General features: G+C 54.8%; 1 protein-coding gene across 5 annotated transcripts in view; it reads left to right on the forward strand.

Moving 5' to 3' along the window:
• COL26A1 (collagen type XXVI alpha 1 chain) overlaps positions 1–16,648 on the forward strand; it is a 158,595-nt gene extending 141,947 nt beyond the window's left edge. For 3 of the 5 annotated variants that reach the window (XM_087815580.1, XM_087815578.1, XM_087815582.1), the window contains 9 exons: positions 2,905–3,058; positions 5,252–5,350; positions 5,945–6,097; positions 8,007–8,090; positions 9,954–10,006; positions 11,150–11,185; positions 12,449–12,496; positions 14,292–14,376; positions 15,094–16,648. In XM_087815580.1, coding sequence (XP_087671706.1) covers positions 2,905–3,058; positions 5,252–5,350; positions 5,945–6,097; positions 8,007–8,090; positions 9,954–10,006; positions 11,150–11,185; positions 12,449–12,496; positions 14,292–14,376; positions 15,094–15,254 — 873 coding nt within the window. In that variant the 3' untranslated portion in view covers positions 15,255–16,648. The remainder of the gene's footprint in view (positions 1–2,904; positions 3,059–5,251; positions 5,351–5,944; positions 6,098–8,006; positions 8,091–9,953; positions 10,007–11,149; positions 11,186–12,448; positions 12,497–14,291; positions 14,377–15,093) is intronic. The other 2 variants (XM_087815579.1, XM_087815581.1) reach the window with 2 other exon arrangements.
• Positions 16,649–24,018: the final 7,370 nt, after the last annotated feature.

The following is a 24,018-nucleotide window of genomic DNA, read 5'->3' on the forward strand; positions in this document are numbered from 1 at the left end:
AGGTCCCCTCAGGGGTGTCCAGAGCCTGGCCATGGAAGAACACAGGGTTTGCCCCCAGGAGCCCAAGTCAGGCACCCCTCCTTTAATACCTCCAAGCTGCCCCTACCCCCTACTGCTCCTGCCTACTCCCTGTTAAATATGTCCATATGGAGGTCTCTCCCAGACACTGAACCCACCCCCACAGAGGTCATCTTCACCTCCAATCTTACCCTCTCCCATGCCCTTGTTTGACTGGTGGCAATCCCACTGTCCCCAGAGCCAGGCCAAAATTGGGAGAGCCACTCCCACCTTCATCCACCCCTAACCCAAGACCAGGGCACCAGGTCCTGCCAGTTCTCCTCACCCCCATCCTCACATCCACTGTCCTGGGCCCCCCTATCTCCTGCTACTGACAGCCAGCTTTCCTCACTCCCCAGCCCCTCCACTGCCCCAGAGCCCCTGACTGTGACTGTCTAGCCAGCTTCCAGTGAAAACTCTGCAATTGAGGAAGGAATCTTACCCTCTTCTCCTCATGGGGTTTCCGGGATCAGGAGACAAGGTTCCACCTCGAAGCTGCTGTGTGACCTGAGCCAGCTGGTCCCCTTTTCCTGGCCTTCCTGAAGCTCTGCTAAAGCTGAGGCTGTGGGCCCAGATGTGAAGAGGCGAACGAGGCATCACATGGGGCCCTGGCCCTACTGTCTGCTTCCTGAGTGACCTTGGGCAAGACACTTGTGGTCTCTGAACTTCTATTTCCACCTTGCCTGTGATGTGGCCACAGTGACCCTTCCTGTCTCATGGTGTCTTGTGAGGATCAGATAGGGAAGGGGCTCAAAGAAGTCACTGGAGCCTCACAGGGCAGGAGCCCAGCTACCCAACACAGATGAGACACTTGGTTCCCAAGGATCCTCAGAGACTGTCACCCAGGCCCAGGAACACTGCAGAACTGGTGGGGTTGCGGGTGCCTAGAAGGACCCTTTGCCACATACCTGGGAAACGTCAGCCCAGGCCAGGCCTGAGCTCTGTGAAGGTAGCTTGTTATCATCCCCATTTTGCTGATGGAAAAACTGAGGCTTACAGAGGTCATGATGCTTGCACAAGGTTACACAGCGGCCACATAGGAAAGCCAGAATTCAAACTAGCTGCAGGTGGCACTTAACCTGTGCTCCCACTCGCTCTAGCCAGCCGTTGGCACAAAGTGAGTGTACAGGGGCGGAACGGAGGGCCCCCCTCTGCCCAGAGGGTGAGACAGACTGTAGGGAGGAGGAGGTGGCTCACTGGAGTCTCAGGATCTTTCTCAGGAGGGAAGGGCAGGGCTGGCAGAGGACCATGAAGGAGCAAGGGGCTGGAGGTAGGGCCTCTTGGGTCAGGAGGGGGCCTAGGGGTCATTTAGGGTGGCTAGAAAGGAGCAGAGTGGAGGAGCCAAAGGTGAGGCCCAGGAGAGGCAGATGGGCACCTGTATGGGAACACTGGTGGTTTGGACGGGTACTGGATAGGGTTCATTTGGCATGAGGTCTTCATCTCACTGCTGTGTGTGTGGTGGGGGGAGCTCCCGGAGGTGAAGGGGGCAAATGGAGGTAGGGAAGGCAAGAGGCTGCTGTGGAGCCTGGGGCCACAGGCCAGGGGAGACATGTGACTGCAGGCAGAGGGGCACTGGGGTGGGGCCTGGGAAAGGCCAAATGCACAGGTCCTGACCCTCCTGGAAGTGGGGAGGTGGAGTCCTAGGGAGTGAGTGCAGGATGGGACAGGGTGGGGGTTTATGCCTGGGAGCTGGGGTACGGATGCTTTTGGGTGACAGTGCCTGTGGAATCAGTGATCATGATGACAGCGGGCCCCCCAGACAGGCCCACCCTTACCACCCTCTGCCCCATCCCCAGACCCCCTTAATCATGGGGAAAGTAAGGGGTTAGTACTCTAGCAGGATTCAGGGCTCTGGATCCCAAGAGCTATAGTGAATCTGAAACACCAGACTTCTTCCTCCCCATTGGTCAGATGGGACAATGGGACCAGGGACACACCACTGGGTATGAGCAGGAAGCCAGACTCCATTTAATACAGCTGAGGGACCCCAGTGCCCTCTCCTGCCACACTACCTGGGTGGGCCTACCTAGGTTCTGGTACCTGCTGGTCTGCCCTGCGCTGATCCTGGGCACACAGCGCCCCCTGCTGGCCTCTTCAGAGGCAGCGGGGTTTTGCTGGGACCAAGAGACCTGGCTCCCAGCTCAAGGGAATTAGGGAGAGTTTCCTTGCCCAGGCCCTGGGACTTTGTAGTCTTTGGCCACTGACTCCCTCAAGGGGAGAAGACAGGCTGCTTTCCAGGCTGCCCCTGAGTGATCACAGCCTCCTTTTGTTTTCCCAGAGCTCCTACTAAAATTCATGTACCACACTAGGCCCCTCTCTCCCTCTCTCCCTCCCTTCCTTTTCCTTCCTTCATTCCTTCCTCTCTCCCTCAGTCTCTTTCCTTTTCTTTTTCCTCTCCTGATTTACCTCCCTCCTTCCCACCTGCCATCTGTCCATCCATCCACAAACATTCCCTGACCATGTTGTTTATGCCCTGAGCCAAGCAGTGTGGGGGACAAGCATGCCCAGTCCCCACCTTTGGAGGAGCCAGTGAGGTGGAGGTGACCATGGTCATTACTCAAACAACCACAGACCTCCAATCCCAGTAATGGCCACTCTAGAAAAAATGTACAGGGACTCTGAAAGTGTCCAATGGGGACTTGTTTGAGCCTGAGGGTCCAGGAGGGCTTTCCTGAAATGAGAGGAGGGCAGGGATGAGAGCATTCTAGCAAGTGGAATGCTGGTCCCACTGAGGAGGGTCAACCCCCAACCTAGCAGGGGCAACTGCAGGTCTCATGGGGCACTCTCCTTGTCCACACGTGTCCCTGTCTTGGCCCGGGCCTGACCCTCTGCCCTTCTCTGGCCCAGGTTCTCCTGCTGGAAGCAGCAGAGCGGCCCTCAAGCCCGGACAATGACCTGCCGGCCCCCCAGAGCACCCCACCACCTTGGAATGAGGACTTCCTCCCTGACGCTATCCCTCTTGCCCACCCAGGGCCCCGAAGAAGGCCCACAGGCCCAGCTGGTGAGTGCAGCCCACAAGAGAGGGCTCGGACCAGCCAGAGAGGTCCCAGGCATGGCCTCCCAGGGAGTCCACAAGTAGGTCACACACTAGGCCCTGGGTCAAAAAAGCCTGCATGGCATTTTAAAAATTTGAGCTACCATTTATGGGGGATTCACATAAAAATGAAGATTTCTGGCTTCTCTTAGAAAAATGGAGGATTTGGCCATTGGGGCTAACAGTCCCTCATGGAAACAACTGGCTGCAGCTAAGTCATGTCTGCCTCTCAGATCTTGTCCAAGCTCTGCAGTTTGTCACAGCCCCCCCCCCCCATTCCTTATTGTATACAACCCAACTACTGTCCTCATTTGCTGCCCTGACGCCCCTTAGCGTCTTCGTTTAGGCCCTCAGCCCATCCCACTCCCTGGCTGGCTCACTGTACAGCAGCCCCTATCTGCATATCCCCGGGGACGGGGAGCTTACTGCCTCCTACCACCTTCTGTGGGTTCCTCGCTAGAGGACATCTGCTGTCCTGTTATTTTCTCCCTTCCCTCCACATGGTAAAATCAGGGATAAAAATTTCTTTCTGCAGCCTCCGTCCATTGGTCAGGACTCTGTTCTCTGAGCTTACAGATAGTAGTAATAATTGTAGTAATAGTAGCTCGAATTGTTGAATGCCTGCCTTGTACTGGCCACTGTGCTGGGCCTTTACCTGAGTGGACATTTAGCTGACACCTGTCAGTATGGCTGAACTCAGGGGTTTAAGGTTGGTGTCCCTTCTGACTGGTCAGTGTCCACGCTGTACCAGTTATTAAATATTTCACATCACCCTAGTGTGAACATCCTTCCTCGTTATTCTGGTAAGCTCATAAAGCTTGGGGTTACAGAGGAGAAAACAGACTCAGAGAAGTGGCCCCTGGGGTTACCCAGTGAGTGAGCCAGGGGCTCTTTGTCCCCATGATTCTTGGTCCCACTGGAACCCTTTGGAGGCCATGATCTCCCTCCCTCTCCTCTCTTCCTCTTTCTCAGTTGAGCCCCCAGCTTCTTTGCAATCCCCAGACTCTGCTCTGAGCACACGCCCCGAGCCCCTCCCTTGCTTCCTCTGCCTGGGAGCTGGAGCAAGTCCAGGAGGGAGACCCCCAGCAGTGGGACAGTTTGCCTCCAGTGGCCAGTCCTGGGGCTGGGGGAGGAGCAGATATTCTGCACTCCTATGAGGGGCTGAGGCTGTGGGAGGAGGGACGAGCTCAGGCCTGCAATGGGTGTGGGGGAGCCTCTCACTCTGGGTCCCCTGGCCCACTTCTCTAGCCACTGTCCCCAAGGTCTCACCCCAAAGGGCTGCACCGCATCCATGTTCTTCAAATCTTTCTTCTGAGACTGAGAAAGAAGGAGCCCTCTCATCCTGGGGAGGACCCAGGCCTTAACTCCTTGCAGGTGGAGGGGAAGGCTGGGAGGGGCTCTGGGCCAGACCTTGCTCATTCCCAGGGAATGGCCACCAGGTGGCGAACAAACCCTACAAATGGTGACACCCAGATTCCTCCTGGAATCCCAGAGCACAGGTAGAGCCTCTCCAAACCAGCAGCCGGTCAAGCCCTTCCTCCTAGGCCACAATCACATGCAGGCAGAGATGGAAGGGCCTTAAGAGCCAGCTCAGGTCCCTCCATCAGTCCAGCAAGCATTTCTGAGCACCTGCTCCAGGCATTCCAGAGGGAGAAGGAGCTGTCCCCCTGCCACATGGTGGGCCTCTTACGTCTTTATCTCCTCTCACTCACCCGTGGGGTCTGGAGGCTCCAGAGGTGGGCAGGCATGTCCTTTGGGGCTTCCTGGAGTCTTGGGAAGAGGCCTTAGAGGGAGCTCTCTGCCACAAGCCCATTTTCCAACTCTGAGCAGGAGACATAAGGACATGGAGAGAGGGAACCGGACTTATCCACACTCTGGCTCTGGGATCTTGAGCAAGGGGACCACACCTTTTGGAGCCTCAGTTTCCCCACCTGTTAAATGGAAACAACAGCTCTTGAAATCATAGAGGTTAATCGGTGCAAAAATGGTATGTCAACTATAATGACTAACTCGAGCTGACTGGTCCCTTTGCCAATTCTGGGCAGCCTCAGGTGGACGGGGCTCCTGGGTGTAGGTCCGTCCAGACAGCTTAGGTGGCCGGGCCTGGAGCCACCAGCTCAGCCCACAGTATTCTCAGGCTTCATCTCATTCTCTTCCCAGGGCCCCCGGGGCAGACAGGACCACCAGGGCCTGCAGGCCCCCCAGGCTCCAAAGGTGACCGGGGCCAGGCAGGAGAGAAAGGCCCAGCAGGGCCTCCTGGTAAGGACAGTGACTTTGTCCTTTGTCCCTGGGAATGGGGACTGGGGTTTCTCCCCAGTCTAAGCAGGGAAATCATTTCATACACCCACCAGCACCCTATGCTACCCATCCAGGGCACTTTAGGGCCTGTTCTCACCCTGGGCTGCAGGAAGAAGAGAAGGCTCTGGGGGCTGTGGGTGCCAACGTGGAGGTGGGGCTGCCAGGGGCTTGGGGTTGTTCTTAATCATTTAAACACCTCAGGAGAGCCCCTGACTCCTCTTGGGTCCTGCCAGGGAGTAACCCCACATCAGGCTGGCTGCCACTCCTGGCGCTCCTGCCCCAGAGCTAAGGTCCCTGGGGGGGGGGGTGCAGAGGGCATCAGGCCAGAGCCGTCCCTGCCTCCTCCCCCTGCCACCAGCTGACCCACGGGTGCCTCTGCACAGGGCAGGGAAGGGGGAAGCCATTTTACTTACATTCTAAGACAGCCCTCTAGGGAGACTGGTCTAGAGACTGTCACTGACCCTTGCCAACCCTGTCCCCTTAGGGCCTATTTCCTGTCAGTAATGTTGGCTGCCAGGCTCAGCCCTCACATGACTCCTCTTCTCCCCATTGCAGGCCTCTTGGGGCCACCAGGGCCCCGCGGGCTTCCTGGAGAGATGGGGCGCCCTGGACCCCCTGGTCCCCCCGGCCCAGCAGGCAGCCCGGGTCTCCCTCAAAATGGCCCCCAAGGCGTTCTCTACTCTCTGCAGCCACCTACCGACAAGGACAGTGAGTGCTGGCCTGGGGGGGGGGGGGCAGGCCTGAGCCACACTGTCTGCTGGAGGATGAGCCCTCCCCAGAGGACCGGTAAAGGGACCTATCAGAGAGTGGGGTTTTGGCTTGGGAGTGGGCTTGGACAGGCGGGGATCCCTGAGGGACCGATACTGACCCCCACCCCAGCATGACTTGTCCCTGCCTTGGTGCTCAGCTCCTACCCCTGGGGTCCTGACCCCTCCAAAGGTCACTCTGCTCTTTGGCTTCAGTTTCCCTCCTTGGTGATGGCAGCACCACTGAGGTCCTCTGTGACCCCATCTCCTCATCACAAGTCCCCTCACTGCAGGGCATCCGACAAGTGTTGATTGAGCACCTGTTGTGTGTAGTCACTGGGATACAGCAGTGAGAAAAGCAGACTCCTGCCCTCAGGGGCCATAAGTTGGTGCGAGAGGGCACCTCTGAGCTTCCAGAAACATTCCTGCCTTGGGGAAGCCCGGCTGAGGGAGCTGAGGTCCCTGAGGAACATCATTTTTGTTAAGTGTCCTGGGCAGCCTGGAAGGGTTTTATAAGAAGCAAAGTGACATCATCGACATAAAACGTTGAGGAGAGGGGATGAGTGGGCACATCCTGGGCACTGTGGTGGAAGGGTCCTTTTGTCAGCTGTTAGAGAAACCCCAACCCCTGTCCTGCTGGTGCTCTGTCCCTTCAGGCAGCACAGCCCTCACCTGAGTATTAAGACCTGGACCTGAATTGCACTATTCCTCTCTGAGCCTCAGTTTTACCATCTGTAAAGTAGGGATGATAATATTTCTTGATGGAGTTGCTCTGGGCTTGTAAAACACAGCCAGCCCCCAGCCATCGCCTGAACCAAGAGGGAGGGCTCATCCTCAAGTGAATTGGGGGTCCTGGGCTGTCCTCAGTGAGTGCAGGGGCCGGGCCAGCAGGGCAGGGCCTGGGAAGGGGCCTGGCTCTCTACAGGGATGTGGAGCGAATGTTAACTCACTGAACACTCTGCTTTCTCACCTGCATATGGGCTCAGAGATGCCCCTGGGCAGGGAGGGAACGGATGGCACTTGTGATTCACTTGAGAGTCTCAGGGCTCAGCAGCCCACACCCCAGGGCCATGAGGAGCCATCCGAGGGCTGCTGGCCTGGCCATGATGCCCTGTGTCTGACCTTGCCCCCCTACCACCTCCGGTGCCCAGAGCCCTCCTCAGAGAGGACCCTCCTTCCCCCAGCCCTGAGGTCCCTGAGGGAGGGCAGCCTTTGGGGTGTGAACATTTGGGGAGATAGGGGTGCCCCAGTGGGAACAACTGGTGAGGACTGAGTACCCTCAGGGGCCCGCCTGCTGTGAGGCCTATGGTAGGACAGTCCAGGCTTCCCTGTGTGGAAGGAGGGGCAGAGGTAGCCACATTCATTCCAGACATTTCCTGGGCCCAGCTGCTCTGAAGATGGGCAGGGTGAAGTCACACGGGGCTCACCTTAGAGGAGCCGAGGAGACAGGTCATTAGACAGACCCCACCTTGCCCCAGAGCCCGGATGGAGGCAGCTCAGAGTGGTGAGCAGGGAGGGCTTCCTAGAGAAGGCCCCAAATGAGTGAACCAGTGGGGTGCATCGGGACAGGCATGTGGGGTAGACCCTGAAAGACAGTGCCAGCCTGGGGCTTTGGGGAGGTGAGTCTAAGGGTCTGGAATGTTCAGGAAGGAGTTTCCTTTATATGAAGCCCACTGGGCTTTCGCTGCCCTTTGATCTGACCTCAGTGTGCTCTTCTGAGCAGTGGGAGCAATAGCATCTGTTTGCCAGGGCTGCTTTGAGGCCCAGTGGGGTCCGGGGTGCCCATCCCCACTCTGGGGGACCTCGGGCCCAGCCTCCCAGCTCTGCCGGCTCCACCCTGCCGGGTCACAGGCCATCTGCTCTTTCTGCAGATGGAGACTCACAGCTGGCTTCTGCGGCCGTGGACACGGTACTGGCCGGTGTCCCAGGACCCCGGGGTCCCCCTGGCCCTCCAGGTAAGTGCAGAGGGCAGCAGCACAGGATGGCCCAGACTGGGTACCCCCTCCTGGGCTTAGCCTTGGCCAAGGCGCCTTGAGGGGGCCTTTTGGGGGCCAGTGGCCTTGGCAGGGTGCTGAGGATTGGGGCTGCCCCAAACTGGTGTTTGGCAGCTCATCTGTGGGACTGGACACAGGAGCCCCAAGTTCCTGGTGCCCACATAAAGCAGTTCAGAGCTGCCCTCATGTGGACCAGGGTAGTAGATGCACCGGGATGCGCGGAGGCCAAGGCCTGGGGCACATGAAGTCAGCACAGGAGCAGCTCGGGTGGGGCATATGAGAGGCGCGAGGCCCCTGGCCTTTAGGCACAAACCAGTAGCCCTGGGGGAAGGGATGACCCTGGGGCTCAATGAGGCTTTGGGGCTCAGTGACCCTGGATCTGGCTTGACCCCCACCCTCCATGGGTCCTCACTGGAGGAGAGGGGAGTATGGGGCCAAGGCCACCAAAGCCCTGCCTGCCCGGCTATGTGGATGTCCCCAGGCCCAGAGCACTCACTCCCTGTCATTTACTCTTTTACAAATACTCACTGAGCAAATCCTATCTGCCGGGCAGTGTCCTAGGTCCCTCTCACAAAGCAAACGCTCATAAAACAAAGGCTCCTGTCCTGCTGGTACTTACTGTAGTGGAAGAGGGCAAACCTGACTCAAACACCATAAGTAAGTCCACAGATCTGAGAGGGTGATGGACGGAAAGCAGGGCTGGGTGAAGGCCAGGCCAGGGCACGCCTCATTTCAAAGGTGGCATTGAGCAAAGGCCCAGATGAAGTGAGGGAATGAGCTTGAGAGCACTTGGGCCTCTGGTGATTTGCTGACTGGAGAGAAGGGTTGTTTTTAAACTGAGTCAAGATGTGCTCCTATCTGGGATGCACTTTCCTGCAGGTCATCAAGCATCAGGGGGCACATTGGTACAGCCCATCAGGGACCTCCCTGCAGCTCGGGAGGCACAGGCCTGTGCAGGCAGGGCCAGAGGCCTCACTCTTCCAAGAGTGCTAGAAGTTCAGTCATGAACGCTGCCTCCTGAGCTGGGCACAGGTGGCCTCGCCTGACCATGGACTTTCTCTGACCCATGAGGCAATCAGACATGGAAACTGACCGCAGCCAGGGTGGTGGCTGGTCCATGTCAGAAGTTTGCTTAGAGGAGAGGTGCTGGGGAGGCTTCCTGGAGTAGGAGATGTTCAGCCTGAGATTAGTAGGAAAGACCAGTGGGAAAAATTTGCAGGGATGTGGAGGGAATGGAAAAGCTCCAAGAGGAAGGAACAGCATTGGCAAAGGCACAGAAATAGAGGGACTTTCTGGGAAGGTATCTGGGACTATGGAGGGGCTGAGAGGGATCTCACTGAATGGTTGGTTCCTGGGTGTCCGCGTGGAGGGTGATTGATCAAGAAGCAGTTGTAGTAACCCAGGCAAGAAGGATGACCTTGGAGGAGTCCGGTCCAAAGTCCCAAGGAGGGCCAGAACCAGGAGAGATTTGCCAGGAGACTGGCTGGCTGTGGACAGGGTGCACAGTGGCCCCATGGAAGAGGCCCTGGGAGGAGAAGCAGATTGGGGTGTAGGGGCCTCATGGAGAGAGTGGGTGGCGGTGGGCTGTCTGCTCTGGGTGTCCGCGTGGAGGGTGTTATCAAGAAGCAGTTGTAACCCAGGCAAGAGTATGGGCAAGAGTGTGTGCTCCCCATTCCTTCACCAAATTCATTCACTAAATCTTTGTTTGCTGCCCATGGAGACAGACCCAGGGCAGGGGCTGGGGTGGGAGGGTGGGAATGTCCCTCTCCAGAGGGGAGGAGGGCTGCTCTGGCCCCAGTTAACCATCGGTGACTCTGCCAACAGGTCCCCCAGGACCACATGGTCCCCCAGGACCCCCAGGTGCACCTGGATCCCAGGTAAGGCCTCTCCCATTTCAGGCATGTGAGGGAGCATTGGCTTCCTAGGAAAGGAGGAGCCAGGCTTCTTGCCTGCAGGAGTTGCTCAGGAAGGAACCAGTCTACCTGGCCGGTCTCCACCTGGGCGCAGGTGGGACCCAGGGAAAAGTAGGCATGAAATTCTGGTTTTATTAGCAGCAGTGTTCTTTGCTGCTCATTTCTTCTATGCCAGCATCATTCCACAGTGGACAAGCTCTTCCAGGACCCACTGCTAGGGCCTGTCTGGGCCTCCATCATGGCTAAGGTTAGCTCAAATATTGACAGTGTCAGAATATCCACAGCCTCCTCTGCTCATCACAGAGGGGCTGGACTGTGGCTTCACTGTGGACGGTGGGGCCAGTCTGGTGACCTAACTGTCATCTCCTTCCCTTGCCAAGGAATCAAGTCCTCTGAGGATTTGGGGGCAGGTCCTCCTAGACAGGGCTCAGATAGGAGTGAGAAGGGACAGCAATGGAAGACCAGGTGGCCCCTACTTTCTCCTCTCAGCAGGACAGACAGACTGGGGTTTGAAGCCTAGCTGTGCCAATTTCCAGCTGCTGACCCTGGGCCTCAGTTTCCCCATCTGTGAAATGAGGATAAAAATCCCTTCTAGGCAAGTTTATTGTGAGGGATCAAGGAGATAATAGATAGAAAATGTCAAACCCTGAGTAGACCCTTAATAAATGCTGTTCATAAACCAAACATCTCCGGGGACCTTGATTGTGTCAGACACTGGGACTCTGGGAGCCTTCCAGCTGGGCATGAGCACTGATGGAGTCCACGTGTGGTACCCTTGATATCACCATTGCTCTCATTCAGTCTTTGAGGGTCTTTCTCTTACGTGGGGGGTGAGGGTGGGGATGTGTGCTTTGCCATCTATTCCCCTTTTCTGATTGCTCCATTTTGTAGATAAGAAGACCGAGGTCTCAGCTGAGGCTCACTTAGGAGCCAGAGGAGGGTGGCTCTAGAGCCTGGGAGGCCCCCACGTGTGGCCTTTCCATTTCCTCCACGCCATTGTCCTCTCGTCCTATTTTTCAGATCCAGAGCCCATTGCATGAGGAGGGGAGGGCTGAAGGGTTGGCCAAGGAGGGCAGGCAAGGACTAATCTGCTTTGATTTTTTGCAGGGCCTGGCTGGAGAGCGGGGCATGACAGGCCCATCTGTAAGTGTGGGGCTATTTAGATAGGCCACACCTGGGGCAGTGGGCTCTGGTGCATGCCCAGGGTACCGGGTGGGTGGGAACTCTCCCAGGCAGCCTTACCCGAGTTCAGCCCCACAACCTCCCCAAACATGGCCTTATCCATCTCAGCCAGGATAGGGCAGAGGACAGAAAGGGGCAACCTGAGTGCAGCCCCAGATGCCCAAATTGAGAAGGAGTGACCTTGGGAGGTGAGGAGCCACCTCACTGGGAGTGTGAGCAAGGACTGAAATAGCCTCCTGTTAGAGCGGGTTGGATGAGAGTTCCAAGGTCTCTTCCAGGGACCCCTTAATTAACGTGTTATGGACCTAGATAGAACATCCCTTCTTGACTCTGAACCTCCCAGAATTTAAGAGGCTTAGAAAGCTGACTTCTAATTTCCATTCTTAGAAACAAGAATTTATGAACCTCAACTCCTACACCTAGGAGGAGAACCTCCTTCATGCCCAAAGCCTTATGGGGAAGGGGGGGAGGGGAGGAGGAGAGGCAATGGGGCCAGGGAGGAAGGATGGATTTTTGCTGCGCACCTACTATGTGCTAGCCACAGTGGAGGTGCTCTTCATCCATAGTGTATTTAAGCTTCACAGCAACCCAGCAAGACTGCTTTATTATCCCCATTTGCCAGAACTGGTAGCCCAGAGAGGTTAAGTAACTTCCAAGGTCACACAGGAAGGCAACCATAGAGGCAGGATTTAAACCCAGGCGTGTTTGCCTCCAAAGCCGTGCCTCCTCCCGGGCTCCTGTCTAGTAATGTTTGACAACACTTTCACAGCACTTCTGGTTCCAGGCACTAGGCTCGATCTAAGCTCATTACAATGCTAATTCACTTAATCCTTCTGATAGGCCTATGAGGTAGATACTATTATTACCCCATTGTAGAGAAGAGAACACTGAGGCACAGAGAGGTCAAGTACCTTGCTCAAGGTCACACAAGAGTAAGTACCAGGTAGATATTATTGTGAGGCTAGCCCCATTTTAGAGACAGGAAAGCAGAGTCCTAAGAGGCAGGGGACTTGAACCCTGGAAGAGCCCAAAACAAAAGCTCATGAGGTTCCAAACCTGACTCTCCCCTGCCCCAGAAGCAGAATTAAGCCCCTGAAGTAAACTTTAGACACCTCCCAAGTGAGGTTGCGCAGGGTGACCAGGGCCTTGGCCCTCCACTGCTCTGCTCACCCTAGCCCCCCAGTCCCCCCTGCGCCACTGTTGACTGCGTGACTTTCTTCCTAGGGCGAGCCGGGCAGGAGGGGGGAAGAGGAGGAGAGAGCTGCCGCAGAGGTAACTGTGCCGTTGGCCCCTGCTTACCTGCTCCCCTCCGCTGTGTCTTAGTGGGAGAACGGTCCCCAACAGATTGTGCTGACACCTCTCAGCCCTGACCCCAGCACTTCCACAGGGTAAATGGGGTCCCAGCCCAGGGTAGGAGACAGATGAGTGAAAATCACAGCACAGTGTGAAGATTCTGCTGTGGGGATGGCACAGATGGGGTGACTGGCCCAGGGCGGCGGGCCAGGGGAGCTCCTGCTGGAGAAGACAGGAGGAGCCACAGACCTGCCGAGGAGGCTTCAGGATGCAGGGTTCCTCTCCAGGGACAGGGCTCTCTCATGACCAGCACCTGGAGCACTGATGTGCCCACAGGGTCAAGGGCTGGAAAACTGAAGGATGCATGGGGCAGGTGGACAGATGGCTGGTGGGTGTGAGAGAGGACAGTGGGGAGAATGGGAGCACACAGGGGCCCAAATGAGGTGCGTGGGGGGGATGCAGCGGGGTGAGGACATGGCCATGGGGAACCCTTTACCTTCTGGGAGCCGGAGAGGCACTGGGGGACTGGGGTGATGGATAAAGGGGGCAAGGGTACTGGGGCCAGCAGAGGAGGCCCCAGCAGGGGAGGCAAGCTGAGAATAAGTCCCCTGAGTAGGCAAGTGGCTCCCCTTAAGTGAGAGAGCTTGGGGAGGTTCCAAGCGGGGGTGGAATCTAGTGAGATGGGTATTAGAAGCAAGCAGCTGTGGGAAGTGGACTGGGCTGAGGGACCTTCCAGAGGTCCTTGTGGGACTGGAAAAGGGGGACGATGCTGGAACCAGAGCAACCATGGTGGGCGCAGGAGGCAGTGGGAGGAAGATGTGCGAGCTGGGCCGTGAGCACAGATTCACAGGCCACTGAGAGGGTACCTGGGACTTTTCCCTCCTCATTTCATAAGCATGCAACCTGTGGCTCAGGGACACAGGGCTCAGCTGGGTCCCTGACAGGGGGGCCTGAACCCCCTGCTCCTCACCGGGGATACCCTCATCCCAGATACTGTCCAGAGCACAGCTTCTGGTGGACTTTGGTTCACTGGTGGGAGGAATCCTCTCCTGGAACCTAGTAGGATGCTTTTTGGTTTTCTTTTGTTTTGTTTTAAGCTAAATTAATCTGAATGTCATGACAGTTGCCATGTTAAACCAGCAAAAGGTGTCTGTTTTGCTGCTGACTCCAGGCGGGCCTTGTCCCTTCACCATCACTTTTCTTTTCAAAGTGGCCTTGACACCTGCTTCTCAATAAATCAGCTCGCTCTCGTGTCCTGGCACACAAGGTCCTTTGCCCACATATAGGCCAGGTCTCAGAGATGCAAACTCGCCACCATCCTGCGCTCCTGCAGCACCCCAGAAGCGGTGGCTGTCCTTCCCCTTTTCTTTCGGAGGTGGGCTCTCAGGCGGGCAGTGCTGAGGAGAAACCAGCAAAGCTCCCCGCCGTGGGTCCTTGCGAGGTGCTCTGCAAGGTATTTTCTAGAAAGAAGGGCTCACAGGGGAAGCAGTCAGACAGCTGCGGAGCAGGAAGAGCCCAGACTTGAGGGAACAGATCTGGGTGCGAAGCCCCTGTCGGCCACTTCCAGGCTGTGTGTCCAGGGAATGCTGCTTACCCTCTCTGTGCTTCAGGTTCCTTGTCTGTGAACAAGAATTCAAACGCCATCCCTGGCACGCGGTGGATGGTGGCTGTTGTATTGATGGTGACAGGAGGGAAGAGGCAGGAAGGGGAGGACTGGGACGACATGTACACCGAAGCAGAATGGCGCTGACCCTCGCTGCTTCCTCCCCACCAGGGTGAGGGGGTGCAGCAGTTGCGGGAGGCCCTGAAGATCCTGGCAGAGAGGGTCCTCATCCTGGAGCACATGATTGGGATCCACGGTGAGCAGTGACCGGGGCCCAGGAATGGGTAGGCCACAGCTGGCCATGGGGTTGGGACTTTCCCTCTGCTCCCGCCTTCCCCTCCTTGCTGCCCTTATGACGGCTGCCACTGTCTCTGGACTCCCTGTCTCCACGTTCCCTTCACTTGGCTGCCGGATAGTTTTCCCCAAACCCCAGCCTGACCCTGTCCCTCCCCTGCTCAAGGACTCTCAGTGACTCCCTGCTGCCCATGACTGACATCTAGGTTCATCAGATCCTAAGTCCCTTCCCAGCCTAGCCTGGTGTCCAGTGACACAGAGCCACCATCCAGTCACCCCCTCCACCTCCATGCCTTTGTTCCAGCTGGTCCCTCTGCCTGCTAAACACCAACTCCCACTTCAGGACCTGCTCCAAGTTCACTTCTGGGAAGCCGACCTCCTCTCTCCTCACAGTGCTCTTCAGAGCCTCTGTTCCTTCATGGGGCAGGGTTTCCATGGGGTAGCAGGGTGGTAACTGGCACCTTTTCAGGGCCTGGAGCCCAGCCTTGGTCAGCATTTGTTGAAGAATGAATGAATGAATGAATGAATGAATGAATGAATGAATGAATGAGTGTGTGAGTGAATGCATGAGTAGAAAACCCTGTCCTTGATGGGCACAGCACTCCCTTTGCTGGCCAGGGAGCAGAAGTGAAGGTTCCTTTCAGTGCTCCCAAAGCCCATTCTCCTGCTCTCCTTCCAGATCCCCTGGCCTCCCCTGAGGGGGGCTCCGGCCAGGATGCTGCCCTGAGAGCCAACCTCAAGATGAAGCGTGGTGGCGCACCACCCGATGGCTCCCTCGCTGCCCTGCTTGGCCCCAATCCTGTGCAGAAGAGCACTGGCCGGGCCAGCAGCGGAAAGTAAGGGCCCAACTCTCCAGGGCAAGCCCAGCCCACCAGAGACCCAGCCCTGAAGCCTGTGTGGCCATTGGATCCTGAAGGCACCCCTAATGGGACTGGGTTCCAGGCATGGATACTCATGAGGAACATTGCTCCCAGGGCTTGGGGGCCTTGGAGATGGATGGCACCTCCAGGGGCAGGGTCCAGAGGGCCCAGCACCCTTGGTAGAGCCCTGCTCTTATTCCTGCCTTCCCCCACCTCCCACCCCCTGCAAGAAACAGAGTCTGGGTGGGCCAGGCAGGATTTGAGAATAATCATAATACTTACCATTTACTGAGTTCCTGTGACGTTTGGGCCTGTCCAAGGAGCTCTCCCTACATTGTCTCATTTAACCCTTAGGAGGTAGGCTTGTTATCCCCACTTTACATGGGGAACAGAGGCTTGGAGAGGACAAATAACCTGCAAAGCCACCAGGCCGTGGAAGACTGGGGCTGGATTTGGACCTAAGCCTCTCAGTTCCTGAACTCTCTACTTCGCCATCTTCCCCTCTTCACGGGAAACTCAGACAGGGCGAGCACAAGACTATGGGGAGGCTGGACTGGACAGTGGGAAGGAGGGCAGGGCCCTGGGTCTCCTTCCTCAATTCCAATAAATCCATGGCAGTCCCATGGGCCTGGGGATTGAGAAAGGAGCATTGGGAGTGCAGGAGTCCTCAAACCAAACTGGATAGCCCACTGATGCCTCCCAGTCTCTCTGAGCCCACCCCCACCAGGGCCCTCCTCTGAACCAGAGGAGGGGGGATTTAATGGGAACATGCACCCCCAAGGGGCATTCCTGGCAGCCCTGCCTTCTCCCAGTCTTTCTGGGATCTGTAGGATTGGCCACTTCTGCATTACATGACAGGTCTAATGTCTCCTTGATGAAGTGGAGGAAGGAGTCCCAGGCCTGCTGGGGAGAGATGTGCCTTCCCTCAGGGCAGTGCGCCCAGGCAGCTTCACAACAGACCCCAGGTGCCCCAGACAGAGCAGCTCAGACCACAGCCCTCAGAGTTATTCAAGGCCTCAAAGGCCACGGGTCCCCTGTGACCCTGGCCACCCTGGTGCTCCTCTCTCACTGGGCCAGGACCCACACTCAAGCGAGGACAGCAGACTCAGATTCACAGGTGCTGGCGCCACCCCGAGCATGTCCCCCCTCGCAGCAGGAGCGATGGCCCCCAGTGCTCCAGGTGCTCCTGGGAGGCTGCGGCCTGCTCCTCACCCTGGTAACCTCTTTTGCCTCAAGGCTCTGACTGCCCCTCTTGAGGCAGAACTGTCCCTGAGGTTAAGGTGCGGCCTCCCACAGGCCTGTCTCCGTGGAGGGGGGTCAGAGGCCGGCAGGAAGCCTGTGACGCTCTGATAATAAAGGTGCTCTTCCCACTGAGGGGTCTCATATTGTGTGGGGGCGGCTGTGGGGGGGCCTCGCGAGCCTGGCAATAGGGACCCTCAGGTGCTGCAGGAAGCTATTCCTAGAAGGAACAGTGTGACTGGATGTGAGGACAGGTAAGTCCTGGCCAGTGCCACACATATGGCAGGAGGTGGCCACGGGGTCATATCAATACAGCAGAGGGGACAGCTAATCTTTAGGGAGCATGAGGAAGGACCATGGAGGAAAAAGGCATCTTCAGGGATCAGCAGGAGTCAGCTAAACAGGAAAGGACTCTGCATGCAGGGCAGACAGCAAGGGACAAGGCTCGGAGGGAGGAGAAGGGTGGCCCGTTGGTGACCTCTTGGGCAAAATGTACACAGAGCACGCATGCAAGGATGCAGGAGGGAAAGGATGGGCTGGCAGAGGCGTGAGTACTTCTCCCAGATGGCTGAGCCCCTTTCTCTTTCTCCAGGCCACCTTCTTAGCTCACTGGAGCCTCTGTCCTGCCCCAAGCACCCCCTGGGGCTCCCACAGACCTAATGCTACCTGACTAGTTAAGTCCTCTACACTTAGTGAAGCACTTCACCCTCCCAGACCCATCGGCAGAATGAGGCCCTAAGAGATACTGTTCTGCTTCCCCAGGACACCAGATGTGCTGCCCTGGTGGTCCCCAGCCCAGGCTCTGCATGGGCTTCTCCCTGCATCTTAAAGGCAGACCACTCACCACCAGCATCTGCACCCTTAGACCAGGGGCCTGCTGCTTTGGGAGGGTGTGGACTGAACAGAGAGTGCAGGTGGTTGTCCACACATGTACATAAACCCCCTCAGTACAGGACAGAAGCAGGCAGGGAGGCGGGGAGGTGTTGGTTCAAAGGGCCAGGGGCAGGCTCTCCATAAGCTGTCACATTCTGGCACATAACTCTGCAAGGTCGCAATCTGAAGTCAACCTGGTCATCTAGGTCCCTGTAAAGGATATTTGTCAAAGTAGGAGCATAGAGCATATTTTATTTAAGCTGGTTAACGCAACATATAACTTTAAAATATTTAGACATATGGGAAACCTCCACTTGTCCCCTGGCCTTGGATCCTGCACTGTCAGAGGAAGGCCTGGAATGAGCCCCTAGGAAGGGAGCAGGATGTCCAGGTGCTCCCAAGCCCACCTCAGAGCCACTGGGGGTGGAAAGGTGCAGGAGGGAACCAACTTCCAAGGGGAGGTCCCTGCCAGCAGGTGGACAGGTCAAGACTGCAGAGGAGGGCCCAGTCCCCAGGGTTGGGGTCATGGGACAGGCTCTCTCCAAGGAGGTGGACATGACCTGGTCCTTCGTAAGGCTGAGATGAGGCATCATGCTGAACACTCAGCAGGCCTCACCTCCCTTCAGCTTCACAGCTGCTTTCCCCATTTTGTGGAGGGTCATCAGCCCCAGAGAAGCTGAGTGGCCTGCCCAAGATCACACAGCCAGTCGACAGTGAAAGTGGGTTTCAGGACAGGCCTGTGGGATTCGGGGAGGCTGCTCTTGGCTCCCGAGTTCTGGAAAGAGGAGTTCATACAAACCAAGAGACCGAGGAGTGGCACCGTAAGGGAGACACGTGTGAGCGGAGGCCGGTGGTGGTGGGTGATGAACAGAGCAGAATGGGGTGGAAGCAGAAGGAGTTCTCACAGGACCCTGAAGCAGCTGCCAAGCACCAGATCTTGGAGGACCCCAAACGCTGGAAGGAGAGGAAATTGACCCTTAGGAGACAGGTAGCCACAGGCAGCCTTGGCAAGTTCTCACCATCAGTCTGCCCCTTCCCCTCCACCTTGCCTGAACTATCTTTCTGAAATGCAAACCTGACAGCACCCCACACTTACTCATGAACCTGCAGTGGCTCCCTGTTCCTGGACCCTAGCCTGGGCTCTGCAACCTGAGGCTGTCCTCAGGCTGCGGGCTGTACAAACAGCAGCACCTGGCAGGTAGTCGGGCCACGGCTTCTCTCACTGGCTGGCCTCATCGCTGTCAACCTGTGGGTACTGGTCGAGGGAGTTTTGGGCACTTACAGCCACAGCAGGGCCACAGCTCTTGGCTCTGGGCAAGATCCTCACATGCATCACCTTCTCTGACCCCTGCAGCCCAACCCAGTCAGATTGGGACACTCTGGTCCTTGATTCTGTCCCGTACCGTGAGTATGCTTGTGCTCATGTGTGCAAACCCCAACCTGCACTTCAATGCTCAGCCTAAAGGGCCCAATGGTGACTCAGAATGGGGAAGAAAGTCCCCCAGTGCCCTCAGCTAAGATGCCGTTACTGGGTGTCCAGAGTCCAGCCAACCTCCGCTGCCTGAAACTACCCTTCTCCCAGCTCCTGCGGAGGGGGCTCAGGAGGGTCAGCCCAAGGCAGGAGGAGAGTGAAGGGCATCCCTGAGTTCCCATCCCTGTGCCCAGGGGGCTAATGAGGGAGGATTAGCAAGGCCACCCCTTACTCCACCCCACCCCAGCCTGTCTCCTCCCTAAGTCTGCTCTGCTCTCTATCCCCTGACCCCCTGAGGGTGCTCCCCAGTCTCTTGCTAGGTGCTGCTTCCTGCACACACTTCTCTCCTGTGTCCCAACGTCCAGATTAAACCCAGCATTTCCTTTCAAATGCCAACAGGCTCCCACCCCTGGTACATGCATGAGTGTGTGCACACGCATACATGAGTACATACATGTGTGCAAGCATGCACAGGTGCGTGTGTGCATGTGCACAAGTGTGTGTGTGGTGGGATGGGCTGACAGCACTTCACTGACAACTTCCTTTACAGGCCCCTCCTCTGGGGTCCAAAGCAGCCATAGTCCTTGTTGCCCCAAGGCCCTAGCCTGTGACTGTACTGTCTGGAGGAGACCCTCTCCTTCTCACCCCCTGCCCATCTGAGCCTGGGGGACCAAGACACTGAAAGAGCACAGACTCGGGCCAGTCTCTAACTTGTGAGTGGGTGGTGGGCAAGGGCAGGAGGGTATCCAAGAATGGCCTAGGGTAGAACAGAAGCCCCTCCCCACCCCAACTTCCCATACCTGCAATCCTAACCACCCCCACAGGTTCTGGAACACCTAATTCCGGACCTGTTTGATAGATTATAAAAAAGAGGATTTCACAAGATTTTTAATTACTTGAATTCCAGGGAGATTTATTTCCAATGTTATTAATAAATTCTAGTATCACCTACAACTTTCAGTTGCCAGTTAATGAACTTGCAGTTGATGCATTGTAAAAGGCAAATTAAATACTGTTCCAGGCAGGGGCTGGTAAATCTAATGAGCGGTGTGGCTGGAGGAGACAGGTCTACGCAGCTCCCACATTCATGGGTGTGTGACATGGGCAAGTGACAACAGGGCCTGAGTGTCCTTGTCTGTAAAAGGGGATCATAGAGCTCGCCTCCAGAACCTTCATGGTATCTGGGGTTGAAACTGTTCTTTATTCACAGATAAATGCAATGAAGGGTCCCAAGTGATCACTGGAGCCAGGAGTCCCAGCCCTGGCACTGTGGGCTGAGTGGTTGTACAAGTTTCCTGAAGCTGCTCTGACAACTGCCAGAAATGTATCCTCACAGTTTTGGAGGCCACAGTCTGAAATCAAGGTGTTGTCAGAGCCGTGCTCCCTCCGAAGGCTCCAGGGAAAATTGTTCCCTGCCTTTTTCAGCATCTAGTGGCTCCAGGCGTTCTTTTGGCTTGTGGCTGCATCCCTCCAACCTTTGCCTCTGTCTTCACATGGCCGCCTTCCCTATGTCTATCTTTTCCTGTGTGTCTCTAGCAAGGACACTTGTCATTGGGCTTCATGAACAGTCAGGTAATCCAGGATGATCTTTTCATCTTAAGATCCTTAACTTAATCACATCCACAATGACCCTCTTTCCAAATAAGGTCACATGCAGAGGGTCCAGGGATTAGGACTTGGACATATATTTGGGGGTGGAGGGTGTTCTTCAGCCTACAGTGTGACCCTGGGCAAGCCACATAACCTCTCTGGGCTCTCATTTTCCACCTTGTCCAATAAAGGTTTGCTTCCCTGAACTAGGAAGAGCAGCTGCCTACTGTGTGTCAGGCACTGTTCTGAGCCCATTATGTGTATTAATTCCCACACTAACCTGACGGAACAGGTGATTTAATTGTCTTCATTTTGCAAGTGAGCAAATTCATGCACAAGGCTGCTAAGTGACTTGCCCAACAATGTCCACATAGTAAGTGGTAGGGTCAGGATTTGAACCCAAGCTATGTAACCCTGCAGCCTACATCCTCTTTTTTGTAATTTAGCTTTTTTTACTGAGCTGTAATTCACATCCTGTTCAACTCACCCATTTCAAGTGTACAATTCAGGGGATTTTATTATATTCAGAGTTGTGCAATCATCACCACAATCAATTTCAGAACATTACATTCACCTCCCCAAAGAAACCCTGTATCATTTATTAATACCCTCAATCCTCCCATTCCCCCTACCCCTAGGCAGCCAGCAATCCGCTTTCTGTCCCTGTGGATTTGCCTGTTCCGGATATTTCATACAAATGGATTCATACAATGTGTGGCCTTTTTACATCTAGCTCCTTTTACTTAGCATAATGATTTCAAGGCTCACCCATGTGGCATATATCAATGCTTCATTAGTCTTTATGGCCCAGCAGGAGCCTACACCTTAACCACTATGATGACTTGTGGTCCCAGCAGATGTGTGGGATCAGCGTATTCCAGAAATCTCATCCAAACCCTGAGGCTTGATCTGTGAGGCTTCTGTAGGATTCTGCAGGGACAGAATCACTTACCCTTCTCCCCCCAGCACTGTCCTCCCTACAAGATTCCTGGCACAGCAAGAAGCCCAGCAATGCCAGTACCAGTGGGTGACCTAGAATGCCAGCCATAAGGCTTGGCCGCTCCTGAAGTCAAGCTGTTCTATCAACTGGGGTAGAACTTCCTGACCTTTCTCACTTTACAGCTCACAGAGAACAGGATATTTGCACAGCACTTGAGATAAATAACCAGGGCTGCACTTAGCAGCTGTGCCCAGCTGAGGTCTCTGGCTGTCCCAGCACCACCCTGGTAGCCTCCAAGGGCCAACCTGGAGCCCATTCGCAGCACAGGGCTGGGAAGGGCTGACCTCAGGAGTCAGGGCCTGCACCCAAAGGATGCTCCTGTTGGATGTGAGTGGGGAGGAGATGTGCTGGTCCTCCCACTACCAGGTTCTTCACCTACCAGGTCCTCAGACTGTTCTCTGTCTCAGTTGAGCAGAGGGAAAGAGGGAATAAGAGGAAAGACACCGGGACCAGTGCTCTAGCAGGCCTTGGTACCTGGGCTCTCAGGGAGGGCTAGGGAGGGGGTTAGTGGTTAAGATTGGAGACCCTGGGCCAAAAGCACTGCCTGCAGACACGTCAAGTGGAAGGCCAATGGCACCACTCCCAGGCCCCTCCAAGTATCTCAAGTAACAGGGGCTTAGGGCAAGGCTCAAGGGATATCAGGGGACCTCAAGGACAGGTGGGAGTAGGGTCAAGTCCCAGGGGAAGAGTGCCAGCTCTGACTTATCCCTGGGGCCTGGGCAGCTGGAGGAGGTTGCTGATTAACCTCAGCTCTGGGTGAATCCTCCCTCTCACAGCCACCGTTTTTCTGTGTCCGGCCTCAGAGTTTCTGCCTGCTTGTGACTTCTGCATCTTCCTGTGGCTTGCTGTGACCTCTGCTCACTCTCCTCTTGCAGGAGATGGCTTTGCACTCACCCAGTGTTCAAAGTGGCAGTCAAACATCTTCACGGTTTCTCCCCACAGTGCTTAGGCTCCCTGGGACTTTCCCCAAAGTAAGAAGGTCTCCTCCTTCTTGGCAGATGAGTACAGGCCCAGGTCCTGCTCCCTGTCCCCCCTGCCCCCAAGGCTAAACACAGATACCCTATAAGGAAGGTGGACTCCAGGAACCTAAGGCCAAAAGCTCCAGGATGGATTTTGCTGCCTGTTGGTGGCAGAAGATGCCATCCAAGGAGGGGAAGGGATGCTTAGGGTCTCAAGCTGGGCTCCTGCTGGGCCAACAGAGCAGTCTCTGCTTTGTTTTCCATTAGAGCTGCATTCCCCAACATGACCATCCTACCCCACCCTCCAGCTATTCAAGGACCTTGATGATATACCTCTAGGTTCTCAGAAAATAATAGGAGCAAATCACTGTCCACTTTCTCACCTCGATTCCCATCCTTTGCCCCCCTGCCGCTGCAACCACACTGGCATGCCCAACTCAGCAGATTGAGTGTGAAAGAGCCTTGGCCTTAATTTTCCTTCTACATTGTGGCTATAAAGGGAGAATTTTTTTAAAAGACAAAACCAAAAGGTGTATCTTAATTAGGGAAGACTTGCAGTGAGGCCAGACTGAGCCCTGCTGGGCACCAGCCCTCCACTTTGTGAGAACAAATGCTTTTAATGCAGCCCTGTTACCATGGCGACTACCAAGTCTCAGCTTACTGAGGTGGCATTGCAAGTCTGTGGGGAAAGAACAGATTATTCAATAAATGATGCTGGGACATTTGCTTAGCTATTTGAAAGAAATAAAATTAGCTCTTTCCTTCACACCATACTCCAATATAACTTTCAGAGGATTTAAAAGAATTAAATGTAAAAAGGGAAATCATAAAAAAAAACTAGAAGAAACTGTAGGCAAATATTTGATCTTGGGGTGAGTAAAGATTTTCTAAACATAAAAGCAGTGGAAAAATATGGAAGAATAAGAGAGAATTTAACACATAAAAATTTAAAACTCTATGTTTTAAAGAACCATTTAATTAAATTTATGGGGAACTACAATCAAGGCACAAAATATGACAAAGGGTTAACACCTCAATATATAAAAAGCAATTACAAATCAATGAAAATGAACACTCCAATAGGAAAATGATCAAAAGGAAATGTACAAAAGAAGAAATAAAAGTATGCAATTAACATTTAAAGATATTCAGCTTCACTGGTACTCAAAGAAATGCCCATTAAAACACCAATAAGATTTCCCCCTATCAGATTATCAAAGATTGTTTAAAATTATATCACCCAATCTTGTTGAGTAGAATGAAATAAAACATTCTAACCTGTGAGGGTACAAATATGAGGGTACAAATTAGTATAAAAGTTCCAGGGGAAAAACTGGTTTTATGCCACAAGAACTTTTAAAGTGTTCATACCATTAACTTGGTAGTCTCATTCGTAAGACATCCTAAAGAGATGGCCAGAATTGAAGCTAAAAATGTGAATACAATAACATTCATTGTTAGTATTTAACAGAAATTTATAATTTACTCAAGCACTAGGTCATGGCTAAAGAAATTTTGGTACATAAATATGATGAAATATTGTGCAGCCATTAAAATAATATTTTGAATAATATTTAATGGCACGGTACTGTGTCTGTGATATAATGTTAAG

This window comes from Miniopterus natalensis, chromosome 3 (assembly GCF_054644295.1).
Source record: "Miniopterus natalensis isolate mMinNat1 chromosome 3, mMinNat1.hap1, whole genome shotgun sequence".
NCBI classification, from domain to species: domain Eukaryota; kingdom Metazoa; phylum Chordata; class Mammalia; order Chiroptera; family Miniopteridae; genus Miniopterus; species Miniopterus natalensis.